This window comes from Stenella coeruleoalba, assembly GCF_951394435.1.
Source record: "Stenella coeruleoalba genome assembly, chromosome: 5".
Lineage (NCBI taxonomy): Eukaryota > Metazoa > Chordata > Mammalia > Artiodactyla > Delphinidae > Stenella > Stenella coeruleoalba.
In genome coordinates, this window is record NC_137150.1 from 96,693,692 (window position 1) to 96,719,684 (window position 25,993).

General features: G+C 37.2%; 1 protein-coding gene across 1 annotated transcript in view; it reads right to left on the reverse strand.

Moving 5' to 3' along the window:
* The window catches only part of ADGRG7 (adhesion G protein-coupled receptor G7), a gene marked incomplete at both ends in the record, with an annotated part of 97,322 nt that overhangs the window by 14,932 nt on the left and 56,397 nt on the right, over positions 1 to 25,993 (reverse strand). The window contains 6 exon segments of the mRNA XM_079921441.1: positions 6,402 to 6,558; positions 8,592 to 8,747; positions 19,861 to 19,957; position 20,832; positions 20,836 to 21,063; positions 21,065 to 21,176. Coding sequence (XP_079777567.1) covers positions 6,402 to 6,558; positions 8,592 to 8,747; positions 19,861 to 19,957; position 20,832; positions 20,836 to 21,063; positions 21,065 to 21,176 — 751 coding nt within the window.

Below are 25,993 nucleotides of genomic sequence, written 5' to 3' on the forward strand. Positions count from 1 at the left end.
TATATATGCTGTCTACAAGAGACACACTTCAGACCAAGAGACACATACAAACTGAAAGTGAGGGGATGGAAGAAAGTATTCCATGCAAATGGAAATCAAAAGAAAGCTGGAGTAGCAATTCTCATATCAGAAAAAATAGACTTTAAAATAAAGACTATTACAAGAAACAAAGAATGACACTACATAAGGATCAAGGTATGAATCCAAGAAGAAAATATAACACTTGTAAATATTTATGCACCCAACATAGGAGCACCTCAATAAATAAGGCAAATGCTAACAGCCATAAAAGGGGAAATCGACAGTAATACAATCATAGTAGGGGACTTTAACATAGTAGGGGACTCTAATCTGTCCACTTTCACCAATGGACAGATCATCCAAAATGAAAATAAATAAGGAAACACAAGCTTTAAATGATACATTAAACAATATGGACTGCATTGATAATTATAGGACATTCCATCCAAAACAACAGAATACACTTCCTTCTCAAGTGCTCATGGAACATTCTCCAGGATAAATCATATCTTGGGTCATAAATCAAGCCTAGGTAAATTAAAGAAAACTGAAATTGTATCAAGTATCATTTCCAACCATAACTCTATGAAACTAGATATCAATTACAGTAAAAAATCTGTAAAAACTACAAACACATGGAGGCTAAACAATACACTACTAAATAACCAAGAGATCACTGAAGAAAACGAAGAGGAAATCAAAAAATACCTAGAAAAAAATGAGAATGAAAACACGATGACCCAAAGCCTATGGGATGCAGCAAAAGCAGTTCTCAGAGGGAAGTTTATAGCACTACCATGCTACCTCAAGAGACAAGAAACATCTCAAATAAAAAACCTAACCTTACACCAAAAGCAATTAGAGAAAGAAGAACAAAAAAACCCTTAGTTAGCAGAAGGAAAGAAATCATAAAGATCAGATCAGAAATAAATGAAAAAGAAATGAAGGAAACGATAGCAAAGATCAATAAAACTAAAAGCTGGTTCTTTGAGAAGATAAACAAAATTGATAAACCATTAGCCAGACTCATCAAGAAAACAAGGGAGAAGACTCAAATCAACAGAATTACAAATGAAAAAGGAGAAGTACAAACTGACACTGCAGAAATACAAAAGATCAGGAGAGATTACTACAAGCAACTCTATGTCAATAAAATGGACAACCTGGAAAAAATAAACAAATTCTTAGAAAAGCAAAACCTTCCAAGACTGAACCAGGAAGAAAGAGAAAATATAAACAGACCAATCACAAGCACTGAAATTGAGACAGTGATTAAAGATCTTCCAACAAACAGAAGTTCAGGACCAGATGGCTTCACAGGCGAATTCTATAAACATTTAGAGAAAAGCTAACACCTATACTTCTCAAACTCTATCAAAATATAGCAGAGGTAGGAACACCCCCAAACTCTTTCCATGAGGCCTCCATCACCCTGATACCAAAACTAGACAGAGATACCACAAAAGTAGAAAACTACCGGCCATTATCACTGATGAACATGGGTGCAAAAATCCACAACAAAATACTAGCAAACAGAATCCAACAGCACACTAAAAGGATCATACACCATGATCAAGGTGGGGTTTATCCCAGGAATGCAAGGATTCTTCAATATATGCAAATCAATCAATGTGATACACCATAACAACAAATTGAAGGAGAAAAACCATATGATCATCTCAATACATGCAGAAGTATCTTTCAGCAAAATTCAACACCCATTTATGATAAAAACCCTCCAGACAGTAGGCATACAGGGAACTTACCTCCACATAATAAAGGCCATATATGACAAACCCACAGCCAACACCGTTCTCAATGGTGAAAAACTGAAACCATTTCATCTAAGATCAGGAACAACACAAGGTTGTCCACTCTCACCACTATAATTCAACATAATTTTGGAAGTTTTAGCCACAGCAATCAGAGAAGAAAAAGAAATAAAAGGAATCCAAAGGCTTCCCTGTTGGCACAGTGGTTGGGAGTCCGCCTGCCGATGCAGAGAACATGGGTTCGTGCCCCGGTCCGGGAAGATCCCACATGCCGTGGAGTGGCTGGGCCCGTGAGCCATGGCCGCTGAGCCTGCACGGCTGGAGCCTGTGCTCCGCAACGGGAGAGACCACAACAGTGAGAGGCCCGTGTATCACAAAAAAAAAAAAAGGAATCCAAATTGGAAAAGAAGAAGTAAAGCTGTCGCTCTTTGCAGATGACATGATACTATACATAGAGAATCCTAAGGATGCTACCAGAAAACTACTAGAACTGATTGATGAATTTGGTAAAGTAACAGGATACAAAATTAATGTACAGAAATCTCTTGCATCCCTATACACTAATGATGAAAAACCTGAAAGAGAAATTAAGGAACCACTCTCATTTACCATTGCAAAAAAAGAATAGAATACATAGGAATAAACCTACCTAAAGAGACAAAAGACCTGAATGCAGAAAACTGTAAGACACTGATGAAGGAAATTAAAGGTGCTATGAACGGATGGAGAGATATACCAGATTCTTGCATTGGAAGAATCAACACTGTGAAAATGACTATACTACCCAAAGCAATCTACAGATTCAATGCAATCCCTATCAAATGACCAATGGCATTTTTCACAGAATTAGAAAAAAAAATTTCATAATTTGTATGGAAACAAAAGAGACCCCGAATAGCCAAAGCAATCGTGAGAAAGAAAAATGGAGCTGGAGGAATCCGGCTCCCAGACTTCAGACTAAGCTACAGTAATGAAGACAGTATGGTACTGGCACAGAAACAGAAATATAGATCAATGGAACAGGATAGAAAGCCCAGAGATAAACCCATGCACATATGGTCACCTTATTTTAGAATAAGGAGGCAAGAATATACAGTGGAGAAAAGACAGACTCTTCAATAAATGGTGCAGGGAAAACTGGATAGCTACATGCAAAAGAATGAAATTAGAACACTCCCTAACACCATACAGAAAAATAAATTCAAAATGAATTAAAGACCTAAATGTAAGGCCAGAAACTATCAAACTCTTAGAGGAAAACATAGGCAGAACACTCTATGACATAAATCACAGGAAGATTCTTTTTGACCCACCTCCTAGAGAGTTGGAAATAAAAACAAAAATAAACAAATGGGACCTAATGAAACTTAAAAGCTCTGCACAGCAAAGGAAACCATAAACAAGACCAAAAGACAACCCTCAGAATGGGAGAAAATATTTGCAAATGAAGCAACTGACAAAGGATTAATCTCCAAAATTTACAAGCAGTTCATGTAGCTTAATATCAAAAAAACAAACAACTCAATCCACAAATGGGCAGAAGATCTAAGTAGACATTTCTCCAAAGAAGATATACAGATTTCCAACAAACCATGAAAGGATGCTCAACATCACTACTCATTAGATAAATGCAAATCAAAACTACAATGAGGTATCACCTCACACCAGTCAGAATGGCCATCATAAAAATATCTACAAACAATAAATGCTGGAGAGGGTGTGGAGAAAAGGGAACCCTCTTGCACTGTTGGTGGGAATGTAGATTGATACAGCCACTACGGAGAACAGTGTGGAGGTTCCTGAAAAAACTAAAAATAGGCTACCATACGACCTAGCAATCTCACTACTGGGCATATACCCTGAGAAAACCATAATTCAAAATGAGTCATCTACCTCAATGTTCATTGCAGCTCTATTTACAATAGCCAGGACATGGAAGCAACCTAAGTGTCCATCGAGAGATGAATGGATAAAGAAGATGTGGCATATATATACAATGGAATATTACCCAGCCATAAAAAGAAATGAAATCAAATTATTTGTAGTGAGGTGGATGGACGTAGAGTCTGTCATACAGAGTGAAGTAAGTCAGAAAGAGAAAAACAAATACCATGGGCTAACACATATCTATGGAATCTCAAAAAAAAAAAAAAGCTTCTGAAGAACCTAGTGGCAGGACAGGAATAAAGACGCAGATGTAGAAAATAGACTTGAGGACATGAGGAGGGGGAAGGGTAAGATGGGACGAAGTGAGAGAGTGGCATGGACATATTTACACTACCAAATGTAAAATAGATACATTTTACATAGCACAGGGAGATCAGCTCGGTACTTTGTGACCACCTAGAGGGGTGGGATAGGGAGGGTGGGAGGGAGCCGTGAGAGGGAGGAGATATGGGGATATATGAATATATATGTATGGCTGATGCACTTTGTTTTAAAGCAGAAACTAACACACCATTGTAGAGCAATTATACTCCAACCAAGATTTTAAAAAAAAGAAAAAGAAATCATTTGCATTTCTATACACTAACAACAAACTACCTGAAAAAGAAATTAATAAATCAATCCCACTTACAATAGTATAAAAAACAATGTAATACTTAGAAATAAGTTTAACCAAGGAAAAATCTATACACTGTAAGCTATGACACTGATGAAAAAGCCTGAAGAAGACATAAATCAATGGAAAGGTATCTGTGTTCTTGGACTGGAAAAATTAATACTGTGAAAATTTCCATACTACCCAAAGTAATCTGAAGAGTCAATGCAATCCTACCAAAATTCCAATGGTATTTTTCACAGAAACATCTATCCTAAAATTTGAAAAAACTATCCTAAATATTGAAATCATTATCTTGAAGGGAAAACTGCACACCCATGTTCACTGCAGCATTATTCACAATAGCTAAGATACGGAAATAACCTAAATGTCCTTTGATGAATGAATGTGTAAAGAAAATTCATGGTAGATACATGCAATGGAATATTATTCAGCCATAAAAAAGAAGGAAATCCTGCCATTTGTGACAACATACATGAGCCTGGAGGGCATTACGCTAATTGCTATAAGTCAGACAAGAATGACAGACACATGTGGTATCAGTTACATGTGGAATTTTTTTAAAGCCAATTTCATAGAAACAGAAAATAGAATGGTGGTTGTCAGGGGCTGGGGGGAGAGGTAAATGGGGTAGTATAGGTCAAAGAGTACAAAGTTTTAAACTATAAGAAGAATAAGAACCCAATGTACAACATGGTGACTATAGTTGATAATATGGTATCATGTACTTAAAAGTTGCTGAGTAGTTAAGCATTTTCACCATACACACAGAAAATATTTAACAATGTCTTTAAAAATAATACAAATGAACTTATTTACAACACATAAATAGACCCACAGACATAGAAAACAAACCTATAGTTACCAAAGGGTATAACAGGATGGGGGGAGATAAATTAATTGTTTGGGATTAACATGTACACACTACCATATAAAAAATAGGTAACCAGGGACTTCCCTGGTGGTGCAGTGGTTAAGAATCCTCCTGCCAATGCAGGGGACACGGGTTCAATCCCTGGTCCAGGAAGACCACACATGCCATGGAGCAACTAAGCCCAGGAGCCACAACTACTGAAGCCCGTGTGCCTAGAGCCCATGCTCTGCAACAAGAGAAGCCACCACAATGAGAAGCCCATGTACCGCAACGAAGAATAGCCCCTGCTCTCCACAACTAGAGGAAGCCCACATGCAGCAACAAAGACGCAATGCAGCCAAAAAAAAAAGGTAACCAGCAAGGACCTACTGTATAGCACAGGGAACTATGCTCAATATCTTGTAATAACCTGTAATCGAAAAGCATGTGAAAAAGTATATATATATATATATATATATATATGTATATGTATATATTTATTTATTTATTTATATAAAAAAAGAATCACTTTGCTGTATACCAGAAACTAACACAGCATTGTAAATCAACTATACTTCCACTATACTTTAATTAAAAAAAAAGAAAAAAAATTAACTATGTAAAGTGATGGATGTGTTATTTTGATCATTCTATATGTATATGTGTATCAAATCATCAAGTTGTACATTTTAAAATATACAGTAATAGTTGGCAATTATTCCCAATTATTCCTCAATAAAGTTTTTTAAAAAATAAGATAATCATAAAATTTCAAAAAAGAGAGAAAGAAGAAATTAAGCCAATCCCACAGGGTCCAAGCTCCAGGGATCACTGTAAGATTGACCATATAACCACGGTGAGGTGCTGTGAACCTGCTGCATGGCAGAAAGGCAAAGGAGGTGCCTCCCAAGCTAGCTGCTCAACAAAATCTCTTCTGCTCAGAGAAGAGGGACCAACATTGGCCAACCCCATTGCAATTATGTTCCATGAACTCCAGTACAGGAAAGGATATAGTAGGTAAGTCATAAAAAAGTTTTTCTTCCCCTTTCCTCGAAGTGTATTAAAAATAGAGTCACCCGAAATTAACTAAGCAATGACCTTCAGGGAGTTTTAAGATAAGAAAACTTTGGTCCAGGTGATATCATCTCCACCACTCCATAGTCTACTACTTTCAGACTAATCCACACCATACCTGAGTAGTGTTGAAAAGGCAGAATAAGTAGCTGAAGGTGACCCTGATGCCATCATCATCCATTAGCATTAAGTATGCCAGAATCCAGGTAACTCCAAAAACGACTGCAACAGATAATGTGCTAAGAAACTTCTTTAGGATTGAAAACTTCTTTGTGCTAAGTAAGAGAAAACAAGAAAGGAAACATGGTTCATTCAGGTTTTTACTTATTAATATCATTGTTACCCTCCTACTGAAAATATGTATTCAGCTGCACATATACACTGTTCATTAAACAATATTATGCCTCAGGTGGAAAAACCTATGTCACTCTGAATAAAAGAGAGAAAGAGAGGAAGAGAGGAAGGAACGAAGGGAGGAAGACAATGATATCTGCTTAAAAGCTCAGGCATAAACAGTTCCTGAAATACTACTGCAGGCAAATTTCACATAGAATTAACTTTTTCTTTGGAACTGAATTTGATGTTAGCGATTATAACTACTGGATCAGTAATTCCTTTTTTGGGGCATCTGGGACCGTGCCATGTCATAAGTTGATATCAGAATGAAAATTTATTAAAGCACAAAGTGACCTTCTTCCCTGTCATGCTAAGTCTATATCCCTGGAACCTGAGCTTGGCCATATGACTCACTTTGACCAGAGGGACATTAGCATTTGTTCCACAAACAAAGGCTCGAAAGCATTCCACTCATCTGGGCGTGTTCTTTCTTATTGCTCTTTGGAACCCTGAGAGTACTATGTTAAGAGAGAGACCACATGCAGCAGAGGCGAGCTTTCCCAAATGAGCAGTTCCCACTCAATACCAACCAACCAACAACCATCAGACATGAAAGTGATTCATCCTAAGTTATCTACCAGCATTCAAGCCAGCCAAAACCAAAACAACTACATGATCGACACTCAAACTTATGACAAGTAATAAATATTTATCATTCTAAGCCATTGAATTTGGGGGTAATTTGTTATACAGCAAAAGCTAACTGATACATAGAAGATAATTTGTTAAACAATTAAATTGTAACCTGCTCTTCACTGTAACTAAGCTAATTTAAGAACCATGAGTTGCCAGTCAAAATTTTGAAACATTACAAATTTGTTTGATGTCTGTGGCCAAAATGATATTGCTTTGTATAAAAGAAATATAACTTAACTTACAATTAGGCTAACAAGACTTCACCAAGGTTTTTCTGCATTGTTAAGAAAATATAGGTTTGAATGATTATCAGTGATAGGCTTTTCTCCACATTTTTCCCCTCAATATGGGTTATCATCCATATAGGAAAGATGGTACTCTTGATTGGTAAAGTACATGTTTAAGATTACATTCCCACTAATGATGGCTGTTTTCACCCATCTGTTCATTCAAAATGGATCTATATGGTGACCAACAAAGTTCACAGATGTACTTATAGTAAGTCTACTTGGGTTAAGAAGAGTCTCGTAGAATTAAGCCTGAATTCACAGCCTCATTAGCACTGTGTTCTAACCAATTCATGCTGTGGGATGTGGAGGTGAGGGGAGTGTATGTGTTTAATAGCTTCTGTTATTTGTCTCTCCAACTGAAAGCTCTTTCTGTATATTAGTGATGACAATGAAAATGCTTATTGGGGTCAGAAAAGTTACAGAGAGGAAAGAAGCAGTCCACATGGGAACTGATAGACCAGAGAGCACATGCCCCATCTGCAGGGAATGTGGGCCCAATGTTGCCCAATGTTCCAATTTGTATATGTTTGCAACAAATTTTTAAAAATTTAAAGCTGTTATGTGATTCAGGCAACACATGTAAAATATAACCTACAGTTACTAGTTTCTAAAATGAAAATACAGTGACCAGCATCTCCTCACAACCCTCTCATATTTTTAATTATTCAAATCTGATTTCATGAATATTGGGGATTGGGGGATACATTTTTTTCTTGATGTCTTTGGGTTGGGTTTTTAGTTGGGCTCATACAGTGCAAAAGTATCTTAGGTAATGCAATAGACTCACATTGTAGTCTTGATGTTGGAAGATGAGAAGATCCACCTTCTGAGACAAAGTTTAAGAGAAAATCTGTCCTGCAAACCACATATCCTTGCCATTTCCCCCAAATCTGGAAACTCTTCTAGGAGCTGTGGATGTATTCCTGTGCTATATTTAGTACTACATGAGCCATGCCTTCCAGCTTCTGATTCATTGGGAATCTTAGCTCTTCAGATTCTGATTATTCTTCCACAGCACTTTGACTACAATGACAATAAATATAACAACATTGCTAATGAGGATAATGGTCACAGGTATGATGAATGACCACAACAATGGACTTGTTATCAAACCACTGCTTTCTTGAGTTGCCAGCCAGCAGCTGTGGAGAGAAAAGAAATGATTTCAGCAGACTAAGAAAGCAGAGAAAAGAAATGATTTCAGCAGGAAGAAAGGTATACAAACTCTTCTCTATGCTGTTCACACCATTGACATTCACTCGACTGAAAGACCTGCTAAAAGTCAATATCTCTTTGCCTTCTATATATTAGAGATGATTTTCAAGAATTCAACCAAGTAGAAAAATTAAATGCATTGATTCTGCCAAATTTCTCTGTGAGACAATATGGGCTAGTGGAAAGAAAGTGGGCTTTTGAGTTAGGCAGTCCTGAATATAAATGTCACTGTCTGTCACTTACTAGGTTTCTGACTTTAGTTAAGTTACTGTTTAATTTTCTTTTTGACTATGTAGCACACTCAGATGGCTCAAAATTTTAAAGGTACAAATCATCATAGAGAGACAAGACCCCTCCTACAACTATCCCTAGTCACCAAGCTTTTATCTCCGGTGGTATTCAATGTTTCTTGTGTATATTTCCAGATTTAGACTATGCATACACCAGCAAATGTATATTTTTTCCTGATTTTGAAGCAAAGGATAACATGATACTTCTATACCTTACTTAAAAACACATCTTGGAGATCATTCCATATCAGAATATAAAGATTATCCTCATAATTTTTTATGGCTGCATATTATTCCATTATTTAATTATACCATAAATTATTTAAACTGTCTCTTATTAATAAGCATTTTTTAAAGTTTAATGTTTAAAAAATATTTGAATAGTTCTTTAACCTCATTGCATCTGTTTTTGTTTTTGTCTTTTTGTTATTGTTGGTGGTAGTTTTGGTGGTATTCTTTTTCTCATCTGTGAAGTGTAGTAATCATCTCCTGGCATTGTTGTAAGAATAAATTCATTCATTTAATAAGTATTTACAGAGTACATGCTATGTACCAGACATTGTTCTAGATAACAAGATATTAGCAGTGAATGAAAAAACAAACTGCCTTTCTTTAGTGAATTTATTCTAATGCAGAAAATAAATAAAACTAATGAATTAATAAGATATATACTATAACAGAAGTTAGCAAGTGCTGTGAAGAAAAATAAAGTAGGTAATGAGGGTAGGTATTACTATGTATATGTATACGTGTGTCTGTGTGTCTGTGTGTGTGCCTGGCGGACCAGGGGAGGAAATGTTTCGTTTTAAATAGAGTGGTCAGGAAAACACTTATGGAAAAAAATATTTGAGTAAAGATCTGAAGTAGATGAGGGGGAAGGGTGTTCTAGGCAGAGGGAACAGCAAGTGCAAAGGCTCTGAGTTGAGAGCATAAGCAAAGAGGCCAGTGCGGCTAGAACAGAGTATGAAGTAGATGGAATTAGTAAAAGGATGCAAATTATGTCAGGGCTTTATAGGTGACTGCATGTACTCTTGGCAAGAAGGAGAAACTTGACATGCTTGGTCTTTAGTTTTAAAAGTATTACTTTAGCTAGATGCAGGGATAAAAGAAGAGCACATGCCAAAGGAGAAAAACAGCTAGGAGTCTACTGCAATAATCAGGTGGCTTGGAACCAGGGAGAGGAGATGTTGAGAAATAGTCTGATTCCAGATATGTTTAAAGGTAAAACAAAAGGGGACTTCCCTGGTGGTCCAGTGGTTAAGACTCCATGCTTCCAATGTAGGGGGCATGGGTTTGATCCCTCATCAGGAGACTAGATCCCACATGCCATGACTAAAAGCCTGCATGTGGCAACTAAAGATTCATCTAAGATCACGCATGCCACAATGAAGATCCTGCATGCTGCAACTAAGACCCAGCGCAGCCAAATAAATAAATATATATATATATATTTTTAAAAAGTAAAGCAAAAGGATTTATTAATAGGTTAGATGGGAGATATAGGAGAGTTAAGAGTGAATACAAAATCTTTGGCTTGAGTACCTGGAAGGATGGAATTACTGTTAACTGAGTTGGCGAGGATGATGAGAAGAGCAGGTTTGGGAGGGAAGACCAGGAGATGTCTCATCACTTGTCCAGCCAAGTGAAGGTGTCAGGTAGGCAGTAGGTATTAACAAAATAATGTGAGAAGCCCTGGTATTATTTGGCAATCAATTAATGTCTGTTTTCTTTCCCTTGTAGGTAAACACCATTATTATACATGCCAAAGGATTTCTAAGCTGTTTTACATTGGAATGTTGTTACAATTTAAATTATTAGAAATCATATTTCTAATCTGAATGATCTAGAAGGAAATTGGAATGATTACAGATCTCTGTAATGAATTTTAAAAATGAAAAGGAGGAGATTGTTTCAAGATGGTGGAGTAGAAGGAGGTGCAATCACTCCTTCTTGAGAGAGCACCAGAATCACAACTAACTGCTGAACAATCATCTACAGGAAAACACTGGAACTCACCAAAAAAGATACCCCACAACCAAAGACAAAGGAGAAGACACAATAAGATGATACGAGGGGCACAAGCACAATAAAATCAAATCCCATAACCATTGCGTGGGTGACTCACAAACTGGAGAACAATTATAACACAGAAGTCCACCCACTGGAGTGAAGGTTCTGAGCCCCACATCAGGCTTCCCAACCTGGGGGTCCAGCAATGGGAGGAGGAATCCCCAGAGAATTGGACTTTGAAGTCAGGCAGGATTTGACTGCAGGACTTCAACAGGACTGGGGGAAACAGAGACTTCACTCTTGGAGGGCACACACAAAACCTTGTACACACCAGGACCCAGGGGGAAGGAGCAGTGACTCCATAGGAGACTGAACCAACCTACTTGCTAGTGTTGGAGGGTCTCCTGAAAAGGCAGGGAGGGGGTGGCTGTGGTTCCCCATGGGGATAAGGACACTGGCAGTAGAAGTTCTGGGAAGTACTCCTTGGTGTGAGCCCTCCCAAAGTCCACCATTAGCCCCACCAAAGAGCCTGTAGGCTCCAGTGCTGGGTCGCCTCATGCCAAATGACCAACAGGGAGAGAACACAGTCCCACCCTTCAGCAGACAAACAGATTAAAGTTTTACTGAGCTCTGCCCACCAGAACAACACCCAGCTCTACCTACCACCAGTCCCTCCCATCACGAAGCTTGCAAAAGCCTCTTAGATAGCCCCATCCACCAGAGGACAGACAGCAGAAGCAAGAAGAACTACAATCCTGCAGCCTGCAAAACAAAAACCACAATCACAGAAAGATAGACAAAATGAAAAGGCAGAGGATTATGTCCTAGATGAAGAAACAAGATAAAACCCCAGAAGAGCAACTAAATGAAGTGGAGATAGGCAACTTTCCAGAAAAAGAATTCAGAATAATGATAGTGAAGATGATCCAGGACCTCGGAAAAAGGATGGAGGAAAGAATCGAGGATCTCCTCGATTAAACATCAAGAAACATCAAGAAATGTTTGTTAAACATTTGTTTTTTAACAAATGTTTTAACAAATGTTTGTTAAACATCAAGAAATGTTTAACAAAGACCTAGAAGAACTGAAGAACAAACAAATAGAGATGAACAATACAATAACTGAATTGAAAAATACACTAGAAGGAATCAATAGCAGAATAACTGAGACAGAAGAACAGATTAGTGACCTGGAAGACAGAATGGTGGAAATCACTCCCACAGAACAGAATAAAGAAAAAAGAATGAAAAGAAATGAAGATAGCCTAAGAGACCTCTGGGACAACAAATGCACCAACATTCAAGTTATAGGGGACCCAGATGGAGAAGAGAGAGAGAAAGAACCTGAGAAAATATTTGAAGAGATTACAGTAAAAAATTCCCTAAAATGGGAAAGGAAATAGTCACCCAAGTCCAGGAAGCACAGAGACTCCCAGGCAGGATAAACCCAAGGAGAAACACACCAAGACACATAGTAATCAAAGTGACAAAAATTAAAGACAAAGAAAAATTATTAAAAGCAACAAGGAAAAAACTACAAATAACATACAAGGGAACTCCCATAAGGTTAACGGCTGATTTCTTAGCAGAAACTCTGCAGGCCAGAAGGGAGTGGCACAATATATTTAAAGTGATGAAAGGGAAGAACCTACAACCAAGAATACTCGACCCAGCAAGGCTCTCATTCAGATTTGATGGAGAAATCAAAAGCTTTACAGACAAGCAAAAGCTAAGTGATTTCAGCACCACCAGACCAGCTTTGCAACAAATGCTAAAGGAACTCCTCTTGGTGGGAAAGAGACTAGCAACTTAAAACAACATTGTACATACATAGACTGCTATATCAGAACCTCATGTGAACAGCAAACCCCAAAGCTACAATAGATAACCATACAGAAAAGAAAAAGCAACCCAAACACAACACTAAAGATGATCATCAAACCACAAGAAAACAAAAGAGGAAGGAAAGAAAAAAGACATAAAACAACAAACCCAAAACAATTAAGAAAATGGCAATAGGAGCACACATATCGATAATTACCTTAACTGTAAATGGATTAAATGCACCAACCAAAAGACATAGACTGACTGGATATGAAAACAAGACCCGTACATATGCTGTCTACAAGAGACCCACCTCAGACCTAGGGACACATACAGACTGAAAGTGAGGGGATGGAAGAAGGTATTCCATGCAAATGGAAATCAAAATAAAGCTGGAGTAGCAATACTCATATCAGACAAAATAGACTTAAAAATAAAGACTGTTATAAGAGACAAAGAAGGACACTATGTAACGATCAAGGGATCAATCCAAGAAGAAGATACAACAATTGTAAATATATATGCACCCAACATAAGAGCACCTCAATACATAAGGCAAATGTTAACAGCCATAAAGGAAGAAATCGACAGTAACACAATAATAGTGGGGGACTTTTAACACTCCACTTTTGTCAATGGACAGATCATCCAGAACGAAAATCAACAAGGAAACAAAGGCCTTAAATGACACATTAGATCAGATGGACTTAATTGATATTTATAGAGCACTCCATACAAAAGCAGAAGAATACACATTTTTCTGAAGTGCACACGGAACATGCTCCAGGATTGACCACATCCTGGGCCACAAGGGAGCCTCGGTAAATTTAAGAAAATTGAAATCATATCAAGTATCTTCTACGACCACACTATGAAATTAGAAACAAACTACAAGAAAAAACTATAAAAACCACAAACGCTTGGAGGCTAAGCAATATGTTACTCAACAACAAATGGATCACTGAAGAAAGCAAAGAGGAAATCAAAAAATACCTAGAGACAAATGAAAGTGAAAGCACAATGATCCAAAACCTATGTGATACAGCAAAAGCAGTTCTAAGAGGAAAGTTTATAGCAATACAATATTACCTCAGGAAACAAGAAAAATCTCAAATAAACAACCTAACCATACACCTAAAGCAACTAGACGAAGAACAAAACCAAAAGTTAGTAGAAGGAAAGAAATCATAAAGATCAGAGCAGAAATAAATGAAATAGAAACGAAAAAAACAATAGCAAAGATCAATGAAACTAAAAGCTGGTTCCCTGAAAAGATAAACAAAATTGATAAACCTTTAGCCAGACTCATCAAGGAAAATAGGGAGAGGACTCAAATCAATAAAATTAGAAATGAAAAAGGAGAAGTTACAACTGACACCAGAGAAATACAAAGGATCATAAGAGACTACTATATGCAACAGTATGCCAATGAAATGGACAACCTGGAAGAAATGGACAAATTCTTAGAAAGGTACAGTCTCCCAAGACTGAATCAGGAAGAATTACAAAATATGAGCAGACCAATCGCAAGCACTGAAATTGAAACTGTAATTTAAAAACTCCCAACAAACAAAAGTCCAGGACCTGATGGCTTCACAGGAGAATTCTATCAAACATTTAGAGAAGAGCTAACACCTATCTTTCTGAAACTGTTCCAAAGAACTGCAGAGGAAGGAGACTTCCCAAACTCATTCTATGTGGCTACCATTACCCTGATAACAAAACCAGACAAAGATACCACTCAAAAAGAAAATTACAGGCCAATATCACTGATGAACATAGACACAAAAATCCTCAGTTGCTAGTATTTTACTAGAAATTCGAATCCAACAATACATTAAAAGAATCATACACCATGATCAAGTGGGATTTATCCCAGGGATGCAAGGATTTTTCAATATCCACAAATCAATCAGTGTGATACACCACATCAACCAATTGAAGAATAAAAACCAAATGATGAACTCAATAGATGCAGAAAAATCTTTTGACAAAATTCAACACCCATTTATGATAAAAACTCTCCAGAAAGTGGGCATACAGGGAACCTACTTCAACATAATAAAGGCCATATATGACAAACCTACAGCTAGCATCATATCAATGGTGAAAAGCTGAAAGCATTTCCTCTAAGATCAGGAACAAGACAAGGATGCCCACTCTCACCACTTTTATTCAGCAGAGTTTTGCAAGTCCTAGCTATGGCAACCAGGAAAGAAATAGAAATAAAAGAATCCAAATTGGAAAAGAAGAAGTTAAAATGTCACTGTTTATAGATGACATGACACTATACATAGAAAATCCTAAAGACACTATCAGGAAACTGCTAGAGCTCATCAGTGAATCTGATAAAGTTGCAGGCTACAAAATTAATACACAGAAATGTGTTGCATCTATATACACTAACAATGAAAGATCAGGAAGAGAAATTCAAGAAACAACCCCATTTACCATTGCATCAAAAAGAATAAAATATCTGGGAATAAACATACCTAAGGAGACAAAAGATCTGTACTCTAAAAATTATAAAACACTGATGAAAGAAATTGAAGACACAAACAGATGGAAAGATAAACCATGTTCTTGGATTGGAAGAATAAATATTGTCAAAATCACTATACTACCCAATGCAAACTACATATTCAATGCAATCCTATCAAATTACTAATGGCATTTATCACAGAAATAGAACACAAAATCTTAAAATTTTTATGGAGACACAAAAGACCCTGAATAGCCAAAGCAATCCTGAGAATGAAAAATGGAGCTGGAGGAATCAGGCTCCCTGACTTCAGACTATACTACAAAGCTATAGTCATCAAAACAGTATGGTACTGGCACAAAAATAGAACTATAGATCAATGGAACAGGATGGAAAGCCCAGAAATAAACCCATGCACCTATGGTCAATTAATATACGACAAAGGAGGCAAGACTTTACAATGGTGGAAAGACAGTCTCTTCAACAAATGGTGCTGGGAAAACTGGACAGCTACATGTAAAAAAATGAAATTAGATCATTCTTTAACACCATACACAAAAATAAGCTCAAAATGGATTAACGACCTAAATGTGAGACCAGACACTATTAAACTCCTAAAGGAAAACGTAGGCAGAACACTCCCTAACATAAATTGCAGCAATATTTTTTCTGACCCATCTCCCAGAGTAATGGAAATAAAAACAAAAATAAACAAATGGGACCTAATTAAACTCAAAAGCTTTTGCATAGCAAAGGAAACCATAAACAAAACAAAAAGACAGCCCACAAATTGGGAGGAAATATTTGCAAATCATGTGACTGACAAGGGATTAGTCTCCAAAATTTACAAAAAGCTCATGTGGCTTAATATCATGAAAACAAACAACCCAATCAAAAAATGGGCAGAAGACCTAAATAGCCATTTTTCCAAGGAAGACATATGGATGGCCAAGAGGCGCATGAAAAGATGTTCAACATTGCTAATGATTAGAGAAATGCAAGTAAAAACTACAATGAGATATCACCTCACACCAGTCAAAATGGCTATCATTTAAAAATTCACAAACAGTAAATCCTGGAGAGGGTGTGGAGAGAAAGGAACTCTCCTAACTGTTAGTGGGATCATAGATTGGTATGGCCACTATGGAGAGCAGTATGCAGGGGCCTTAAAAAACTAAAAATAGAGTTATCATATGACCCTGCTATCCTACTCCTGGGCATATATCCGGAGAAAAACATGGTCTGAAAGGATACATGCACCCCAATGTTCATTGTAGCACTGTTTATAATAGCCAAGACAGAGAAGCAACCTAAGTGTCCATGGACAGAGGAATGGATAAAGAAGATTTGGTACATATATACAATGGACTATTACTCAGCCATAAAAAAGAATGAAATAATGCCATTTGCAGCAACATGGATGGACCTAGAGATTGTCATACTGAGTGAAGTAAGTCAGACAGAGAAAGAGAAATATTGTATGATATCGCTTACATGCAGAATCTAAAAAGAAATAATACAAATGAATGTATTTACAAAACAGAAATGGACTCACAGACTTAGAGAAGGAACTTATGGTTACCAGGGCGGGGAGAGTGGAGGGAAGGGTAGTAGGGAGTTTGGGATTGACATGTACAGACTACTATATTTAAAAAGGATAAACAACAAGGACCTACTGTATAGTGCAGGGAACTCTGCTCAATGTTATGTGGCAGCCTGGATGGGAGGGGAGTCTGGGCGAGAATGGATACATGTATATGTATGGCTGAGTTGCTTTGTTGTGCACCTGAAACTATCACAACATTGTTAATCGGCTATATTCCAATATAAAATAAAAAATGTTAAAAAAAATGAAAAGGAGTGCCTCCAATCCATTAATGATAGATTAGGTCCAGCCTTAAGTAAAATGGTGAGAAAGAATAAAATTTATCTTCAGGATTTTGGGCCTCCACGTCCTTTCATCTGTAACCAAAGGACAACCTTCCTGCCATCTTCAATCTCACAACCCCCGACACAGAAGAAATAGGAGGGCACTTGGCTAAGAATTTAATAAAATCCTGCTGAGAAGTACTTTCACATCTCTAGACACTTCTTTGGTGACTAAGCAAGTGGCCATCAAAGTTTTAAATTAAAAAGATGGACATATTTCTGACCCAGGCAGCCTAGAGAAACACAGTTTAAAAGGGGAGGACAGGATAGAGAAAGAAAATGAATATCCAACTCTATCGGATAAAGACAGACTTGCAAATTATGAAACAATTTAGACAAATATTTATCTTTATCTGTATGAGTCATGAGTTATTTAAACTTTAGACAACACAATTTCTAAGTATTACTATTTGTACTGTAGATCTGTGTGTGTGTGCATACAAATGTCTGTAAGTTTCCTCAGTTACCTCACACAGATGGGGAGATCTGGATGGGAAACAGGCTTGGATGCCTGTGGCCATGAGGAGGTGTGCACTAGGAAGGGACACCTCCTCACCTCCTCCATCCTTTGTACTACTTGGAGAGATAGTCAGACTGGATTTGTTCTCATGAGCCTCTCCCTTAGCTATTCTGAATCTAATCACCCAGATTTTGAAAAACAGACTGCTGAGGAGACAGATGGATCCTCCAGGCAGAGTAACCCTTGTAGGAGTGGGATTTCTAGAATTGAGATTGGAGAGTCACAAGGTCAAGGTTGCATCTGACAAACATCTATGAACCTGAGGTCTGGAGAGCATCATAGGTGAACCTCAGATGAAGCGTTTAACTCCTTGGTGATTTTGTCATGAAACATGGGAAAAGACAGCTGTAGAAGATATAGCATATGCTTCCAGAAAATTCTTCCTCATGCATTATAATTTCCCAAGGGTTACCTCAACCCTTCAGGGAAGTCTGAAACAGCCTATATGGTGGGACAGATATTTGAGGAATAGAGCATTAAATAGGAGTGTGGCCTGCCCTGCAGTCGCCCCTTAATTGGGTCCTGGCAGAGATAGCAGTACATCAAGGGAACTGGGTTAGGGGTTTCGGGTATGACTGGCAGAACTGGGAGCCATGGTGGGGGGACAGGGAGTATGATATATTGAGGAGCAACTTCTGGGAAGATAACTCAAGAAAACCCAAAAAAGTCCCTCCTCTTTCTAAATATATCCTGAAGAAATGTGAGCCTTGATGTGCGTATAGGGTGGAAAGTGGGAGATAAGGGTCCAAGATGAAGCTGATATTCATGTTACACATCCTTTCCCCTCTTCCCAACTCTTATTATCAGTTGCCTAGTGTCTTCCCTAACATCTAATACTGTACTCAGGAAAGAATCTGCTCTCAATTATTTACATCTTGGTGTGAATAAATTTAAGACAGCAGGCTTCTTTCTACTGAAGACTTCTGTAGGAGTAGGTCTAGCCTTGTGGCTGGATTAGGATAGGAAATTAATAATAATGCAATTTGAGGTGAATTACCTCTCCCATGAGATATTTGCATTTTACTCCTGATATCTAATTGTGGAATTAAAATTTTAAAACTCATTAAAAGATATTTAATCCCAATTAAACAGAGAAAATAGTGCCTAGAGTGTATGGCTCCTAAAATCAAGCCAGGCAGTTAGCTCCCTATTCTACACTTGGTCATGGTCAGCCCTGGAAATAGGTAAGCACTCTGACACCACAGCCTTCCCTTGGGTATACTTGCACATTTCCAAGAGTTTTGTTTTGATTAGAGTTGGTTTGGGACTTAAGGCAGAATCCAGGGATCCGAATGGTTGAATTTATAAAATAAGAAGGGAAGATAAATTAAAGAGCAGTTGCCATTTGGTAGCAGAAATACACATAGAGTTCAGCCCCACTTTCTTACTCTCCCCACATGGAAGGCAAATACCATGCATTCAGGTACTTCCATTATTGACAGTTAAATATTCATGCTGGAGTCACAGGGAGAATTTATGTGTGATAAATCATCATGAAATACTCATTATAATCATATCAACATAGAATTGGTTCATAAGCATGGATATTTCATGGATACTGCTCTTCAAACATTTTCAAGTGTGAAAATGTTTTCACACTTGCTTAACCCTTCATAGTAACCCCAGAGCAGGTATTACTATTATTGTTATTCCCATTTTCTAGATGAGAAAACTAAGATAAGGGGTCACTAATGATCACACTTCTTGTGTCCTGTGATTTTCAAACTTAATCAAAGAAGACAAATTTAATATTAAAAAGTTCACATTTATAAATTTAGAAGACAATTACTTGCTTTATGAAAGGATTTATCATAGGAAATTTTCATGCCACCATATTTAAAATATAATGTATTCTTTGAGAATTTGAAATACACAGTTATGACAATTATAAAGTGATATGCATATTACAGTGACACTTGGACTCAATGTCATTGAATAGTTAAACTCATATCAAAGAAATGGACATTTGAAAAAATATAAACTTACATTTCCTCTCGCCGGTAGTCTAACTCCCACTGTGAATTATTCCCATTCTGAGAATAAATAATTCCCACTGTCACAGCTACCACTATAGCTGAGACTCCTATGTGATAAAGAGTCATAGAATTAATAATTTACCCAAGACTGGGATTAATTATAAAAGAACATGAATGAATTATACACCTGACCTTTTTCAGGATGTATTGTTCTTTCCACTATAGACAGTGTACTAAATGATCCTACAGATGTAGGTCAACAGTAGACATAGTTTTTCTGTGTTTTCCTTTCCCTATCAGTGTTGGCTATACATATCAATCCTATACTATTTCTGATTTCTTTGTAACTCTTACCACAATTTCCACTCTTAAATGGTCTAATTCCTCTTTCACTTGAATAAATTTAAATTTAGATAACACGAAAACAACTCTCCTTTGCTGGAACTCATTAAATTTTTCAAATTATTTTTCTTAAAAGAGTCACTCTGATTGCCTTGAAACATTTCTTTTAAAGTAGCTAGGAAAAGCAGGGTCAGGGTGGTGGTGGGATGAATTGGGAAATTGGGATTGACCTATATACACTAATATGTATAAAATAGATAACTAATAAGAAGCTGCTGTATTTTAAAAAATAAAATAAAATTCAAAAAAAAGAAATAAAGTTAATTTACAAAAAAAACAAAGTAGCTAGGAAGTTTATATGTGGTCTAAATCTCAAGTCAAATAAATAGAGATGTTAAAGGAAAGGAACATCTTGAAGTTAGCTCATGATGTATCTAGTATAGCTGCCTTGATCACATCTGCCTTCTTCACAGGAGAAGACACTCCTTCACTAGACAGAAGGCACTCTTAGTGATTGCTGGATTTTCCATCTCCCCTACCACAGGGCCTTGTACTATTAGGTTTTCAATAGGTGTTTGTTTAAATTAAGTGATTTCAACAAAATTAAATTCCTGAGTAAGTGAAGAAGCAAACACTTACCTCATCCAATTAAAGAGATGAAAAGACTGAAATGCTGAGGAAAAGGCTTCATGGTCCTAATAAGAAGGAAATAGAGCTGGGCAGCACTGAGTCCCATCCAGGTAAATGTCACTAACACAAAATAGTGCAGCAAGATAGCAATCGCAGTGCATGTGGGATTTGAGATGACAACGGTGTCTTGTCTGGACATTTCATTATTGCTCAAGTCAGTATTATCAGTGTCACTATAGTGTCTTTAAGTTCTTATTGGAGTTTTTGATTCCAAACACAAACAGGAGGTTGAAAATCAACATTGATGTGCACAGATTGACCAATACCCAGGTTACTGAGGTTTTTCTGACTTTCCTGAAAATAAATAAATAAATAAAATTAATAAACAAAACAACTACAAAAAATACTCCAGTGGAAAAAAAAAATACTCCAGTGAAATCATGAGGGAACAAAAGAATATTATTACCCACTGTAAATCTAGCTCATAGCTCAGTGGGCCAGCTGGTAAACGGACCTTCCCAACTACACCAGAGAAACATTCTCTTCTTATCTGATTCTCACAAAGTGAGTTTGAGAAAACAGGTTGATTCCTCCTTTCTTGAACCTGTCTTTTAATCCAAGGTGATAGCTGTTTTTCAGAGATGCCCTCCTGTGAACTCTACTTCCTGGAGTTTATGCCCAGTGTAGCCCCCTCCCAGGGCTGTCCAGTGACTTGATATAACTAACAGAATGCAGCAGAAGGCCTGGCAGCCAGGGCCAACTTATCCATCAGACAGTGGTGCTTAGCGTCCACAATATGTTTATACTTCTGTGGTCCACAACAAGGTCTTCTAATGTAAAACATGCCCAAGGACTGTTCCTTCATCTGAAGATATAATTTGTGGGTGTAGAACCAAGTTCTCTTTGAAACTCATGACATATCACAGGTCTCTCCGGTATTAAAGAAAGTTATAAAATTTCATTCACTACCATCTAGATCCTTATGAATTTTTCAGATTATAAGGCCTCTTGAAATAAATATTTCACTATTAATGTGCTTAAAGTTCTAACACCTTCAAGAACTTCTCTATTTCTAAGGTCTCAGAATTTGATGAACAAATCTGTTTGCTAATTATATATCCTTTACGGTCCTAAGACAACATTCCACCATGGTCCTACTTAGTCTTTGGATTCCCACACTGAATAAAAAGCTTGTATTAAAACAGAACTCTGTCCATCCTCATGATATTTTAGTTGAGATTTTCTGGATAATTCAAAGTTTTATTAAGCCTTCTGAAAATTTTAATGGGCAGAAATGCAAAAAGCTTTCAGAAGAATCCATTTATATAAAAGTAAAGTTAGTTTTTAATTTTTCTCCAATTTCAAACATAAATTATCTACAGCGAGAACAGGCTATTTTCAAACGGGTCTTCTGTATATTACTATATTCTGTGCCTTTTTATTATATGCACAGAAATATATAATATATATACTATCTATGACAGCAAAACTGCTAAAAACAAGTTGATAGAGGACACACACACACACAAATATGATGACAATTGGAAAGAGTGAGATTTTAGGCAAAGAAACTATCTGGTTGGTCAAAAAGTTCATTCTGGTTTTTCCATGCCATCTTACAGAAAAACCCAGATGAACTTTTTGGCCAAACCAATAGTTATGCAGCTACCACAACTTACTCACATGGAACCAAATAACTGTCTGTTCAAGTGTCTTTACAAATGAAAAGACAGATATAAGAGCCATTTTACTTTACATGACAGACATAATTATATGGCATGTAATTTTCCTTCAAGGCACTTACCACAATTTTTAATTATATATTTATTTCTGTATATACTTGTACAATGTCTGTCTTCCCCCCGAGAATGTAAATTCCAAGGGAGAGGGGAGTTTATATGTCTTGTTCATAGTTTTGTATTTACCTCCTCACATGTTGCTTGGCACATAGTAAGCACTCAATGTAAAAATCTTAAACGAAGGGCAAGAGACTCATTAAGTGTGAAAGGTAAAGAAAAGAATCAAAAATAATTCTGGGTCTCTGGACAAACAGCTGATTCTAGGTATGGGGGAGAAAAAGTGAAAGATGTACCTGGTCCATCTTGCTGTGCCTTAAATAAGGAAACGCTTATAGACTGATAGGGACATGAAAAAACAACATGAAAGGACTCCCTCCAGCTACACTGGAGAGTACACTTCTTTCCAAAGTAATATAGTGACTAAATATAGAAAGAATGATAGATTAGAGATCATCATTCACCCACCAATGTAATCATATATACCAGTTAGGATCATCAGTGAATACCAAAACCACTGAGTAAAAGTTGGGGAACAGAATATTCACACAATCCCAAAGTTTCACTGCATGGATTGCCTATTATTTACAAAGGGAAAAATTGAGACTTTACAGTATAGAAATCTACAAGACACTACTTAAACAAGGAAGCAAATGACACAGCAATAACGGGACAAACTGACATCATGCACTTCTTGCTGTGCCACAATGAAAAAGACTTAATGATTAGAATTCTCATCAAAAATATGTAACCTGTACCTAATCATTGGAAAATTTCCGAGAAATTTTATATTGTAGAATATTCTACCTTCTATAAAATACTAACCTGAACACTTCAAATATTTTATTTTAATGTCATGAAAGACCAAAACAAACAAATTTAAAAAGCAGAGGAATTATTCTAGGCTAAAGACAACTAAAGAGACACAACTACTAAATAAATTGGGGAGGGAACACCTAAATTGGACATTATTGGAACAGCTGGAGAAATTTGAATATGGACATTAACATGATAACATTATATTAATGTTAAATTCTTGAGTAAAATATTCTGAGTGAGGATAATAATATTATACTATCTAGGAGTGCCCTTGTTTTTGGGAGATGCATACATGCTTGAAGAATTTAGAGATGACAGTCATGATGTTTACAACTTACTTTCAAAATTTCAGGAAAAAAAAGAAAAAGAAGGAAGGCAAAATATTAACAACTGGTGAATCAAGGTGAAGGGTATTTGGGTGTTCACTTAGTCTCTTTCAACACTTCTACAGACTTTTAATTTTTTTCAATAAACTTCAGGAAAAAATGTTTAAATGGCAATATCTTTAGAACAAAAAATTCCAGAATCTACACATCTGAGAAAACAGTTGTGAAGGAATTTATTAGAGAGAAATAATTCTGAAGGAAAGAAGCATTGTGATACATCTTGAGTTTGGGAGGAAAAACCAGATGAGAAAACATTTTCTTTTAGATTCCATATACATGTGTTAGCATACGATATTTGTTTTTCTCTTTCTGACTTACTTCACTCTGTATGACAGACCCTAGGTCCATCCACCTCACCATAAATAAATCAATTTCGTTTCTTTTTATGGCTGAGTAGTAGTCCATTGTATATATGTGCCACATCTTCTTTACCCATTCATTTGTCAATGGACACTTAGGTTGCTTCCATGTCCTGGCTATTGTAAATAGTGCTGCAATGAACATTGTGGTACATGACCTTTTTTTTTTTTTTTTTTTTTTTTTTGCGGTACGCGGGCCTTTCACTGTTGTGGCCTCTCCCGTTGTGGAGCACAGGCTCTGGACACACAGGCTCAGAGGCCATGGCTCACGGGCCTAGCTGCTCCGCGGCATGTGGGATCTTCCCAGACCGGGGCACGAACCCGTGTCCCCTGCATCGGCAGGCAGATTCTCAACAACTGCACCACCAGGGAAGCCCCATGACTCTTTTGGAAGTATGGTTTTCTCAGGGTATATGCCCAGTAGCGGGATTGCTGGGTCATATGGTAGTTCAATTTTTAGTTTTTTGTTGTGTTTTTTTTGCGGTACGCGGGCCTCTCACCGCTGTGGCCTCTCCCGTTGCGGAGCACAGGCTCCAGACGTGCAGGCTCAGCGGCCATGGCTCACGGGCCCAGCCGCTCCGCAGCATGTGGGATCCTCCCAGACCGGGGCACGAACCCACGTCCCCTGCATCGGCAGGCGGACTCTCAACCACTGCGCCACCAGGGAAGCCCCAATTTTTAGTTTTTTAAGGAACCTCCATACGGTTCTCCATAGTGGCTATATCAATTTACATTCGCACCAACAGTGTGAGAGGGTTATCTTATCTCCACATCCTCTCCAGCATTAATTGTTTGTAGATTTTCTGATGATGCCCATTCTAACCGGTGTGAGGTGATACCTCATTGTAGTGTTGATTTGCATTTCTCTAATGATTAGTGATGTTCAGCATCCTTTCATGTGTTTATTGGCAAACTCTATATCTTCTTTGGAGAAATGTCTATTTACGTCTTCTGCCCATTTCTGGATTGGGTTGTTTGTCTTTTTGATACTGAGCTGCTTGTATAATTTGGAGATTAATCCTTTGTCAGTTGTTTCATTTGCAAATATTTTCTCCCATTCTGAGGGTTGTCTTTTTGTCTTGTTTATGGTTTCCTTTGCTGTGCAAAAGCTTTGAAGTTTCACTAGGTCCCATTTGTTTATTTTTGTTTCTATTTCCATTTCTCTAAGAGGTGGGTCAAAAAGGATCTTGCTGTGATTTATGTCATAGAATGTTCTGCCTAAGTTTTCATCTAAGAGTTTCATAGTGTCTGGCCTTACATCTAGGTCTTTAAAACATTTTGAGTTTATTTTTGTGTGTGGTGTTAGGGAGTGATCTAATCTCATACTTTTACATGTAGCTGTCCAGTTTTCCCAGCACCACTTATTGAAGAGGCTGTCCTTTCTCCATTGTATATTCGTGCCTCCTTTTTCAAAAATAAGGTGACCATATGTGCGTTCGTTTATCTCTGGGCTTTCTACCCTGTTCCATTGATCTATATTTCTGTTTTTCTGCCAGTACCATACTGTCTTGACTACTGTAGCTTTGTAGTATAGTCTGAAGTCTGTGAGACTGATTCCTCCAGCTCCGCTTTTCTTTCTCACGATTGCTTTGGCTATTTGGCATCTTTTGTGTTTCCATACAAATTGTGAATTTTTTTGCTCTAATTCTGTGAAAAATGCCATTGGTAGTTTGATAGGGATTGCGTTGAATCTGTAGATTGCTTTGGGTAGTATAGTCATTTTCACAGTGTTGATTCTTCCAATCCAAGAACATGGTATATCTCTCCATCTGTTCGTATCATCTTTAATTTCTTTCATCAGTGTCTTAAGT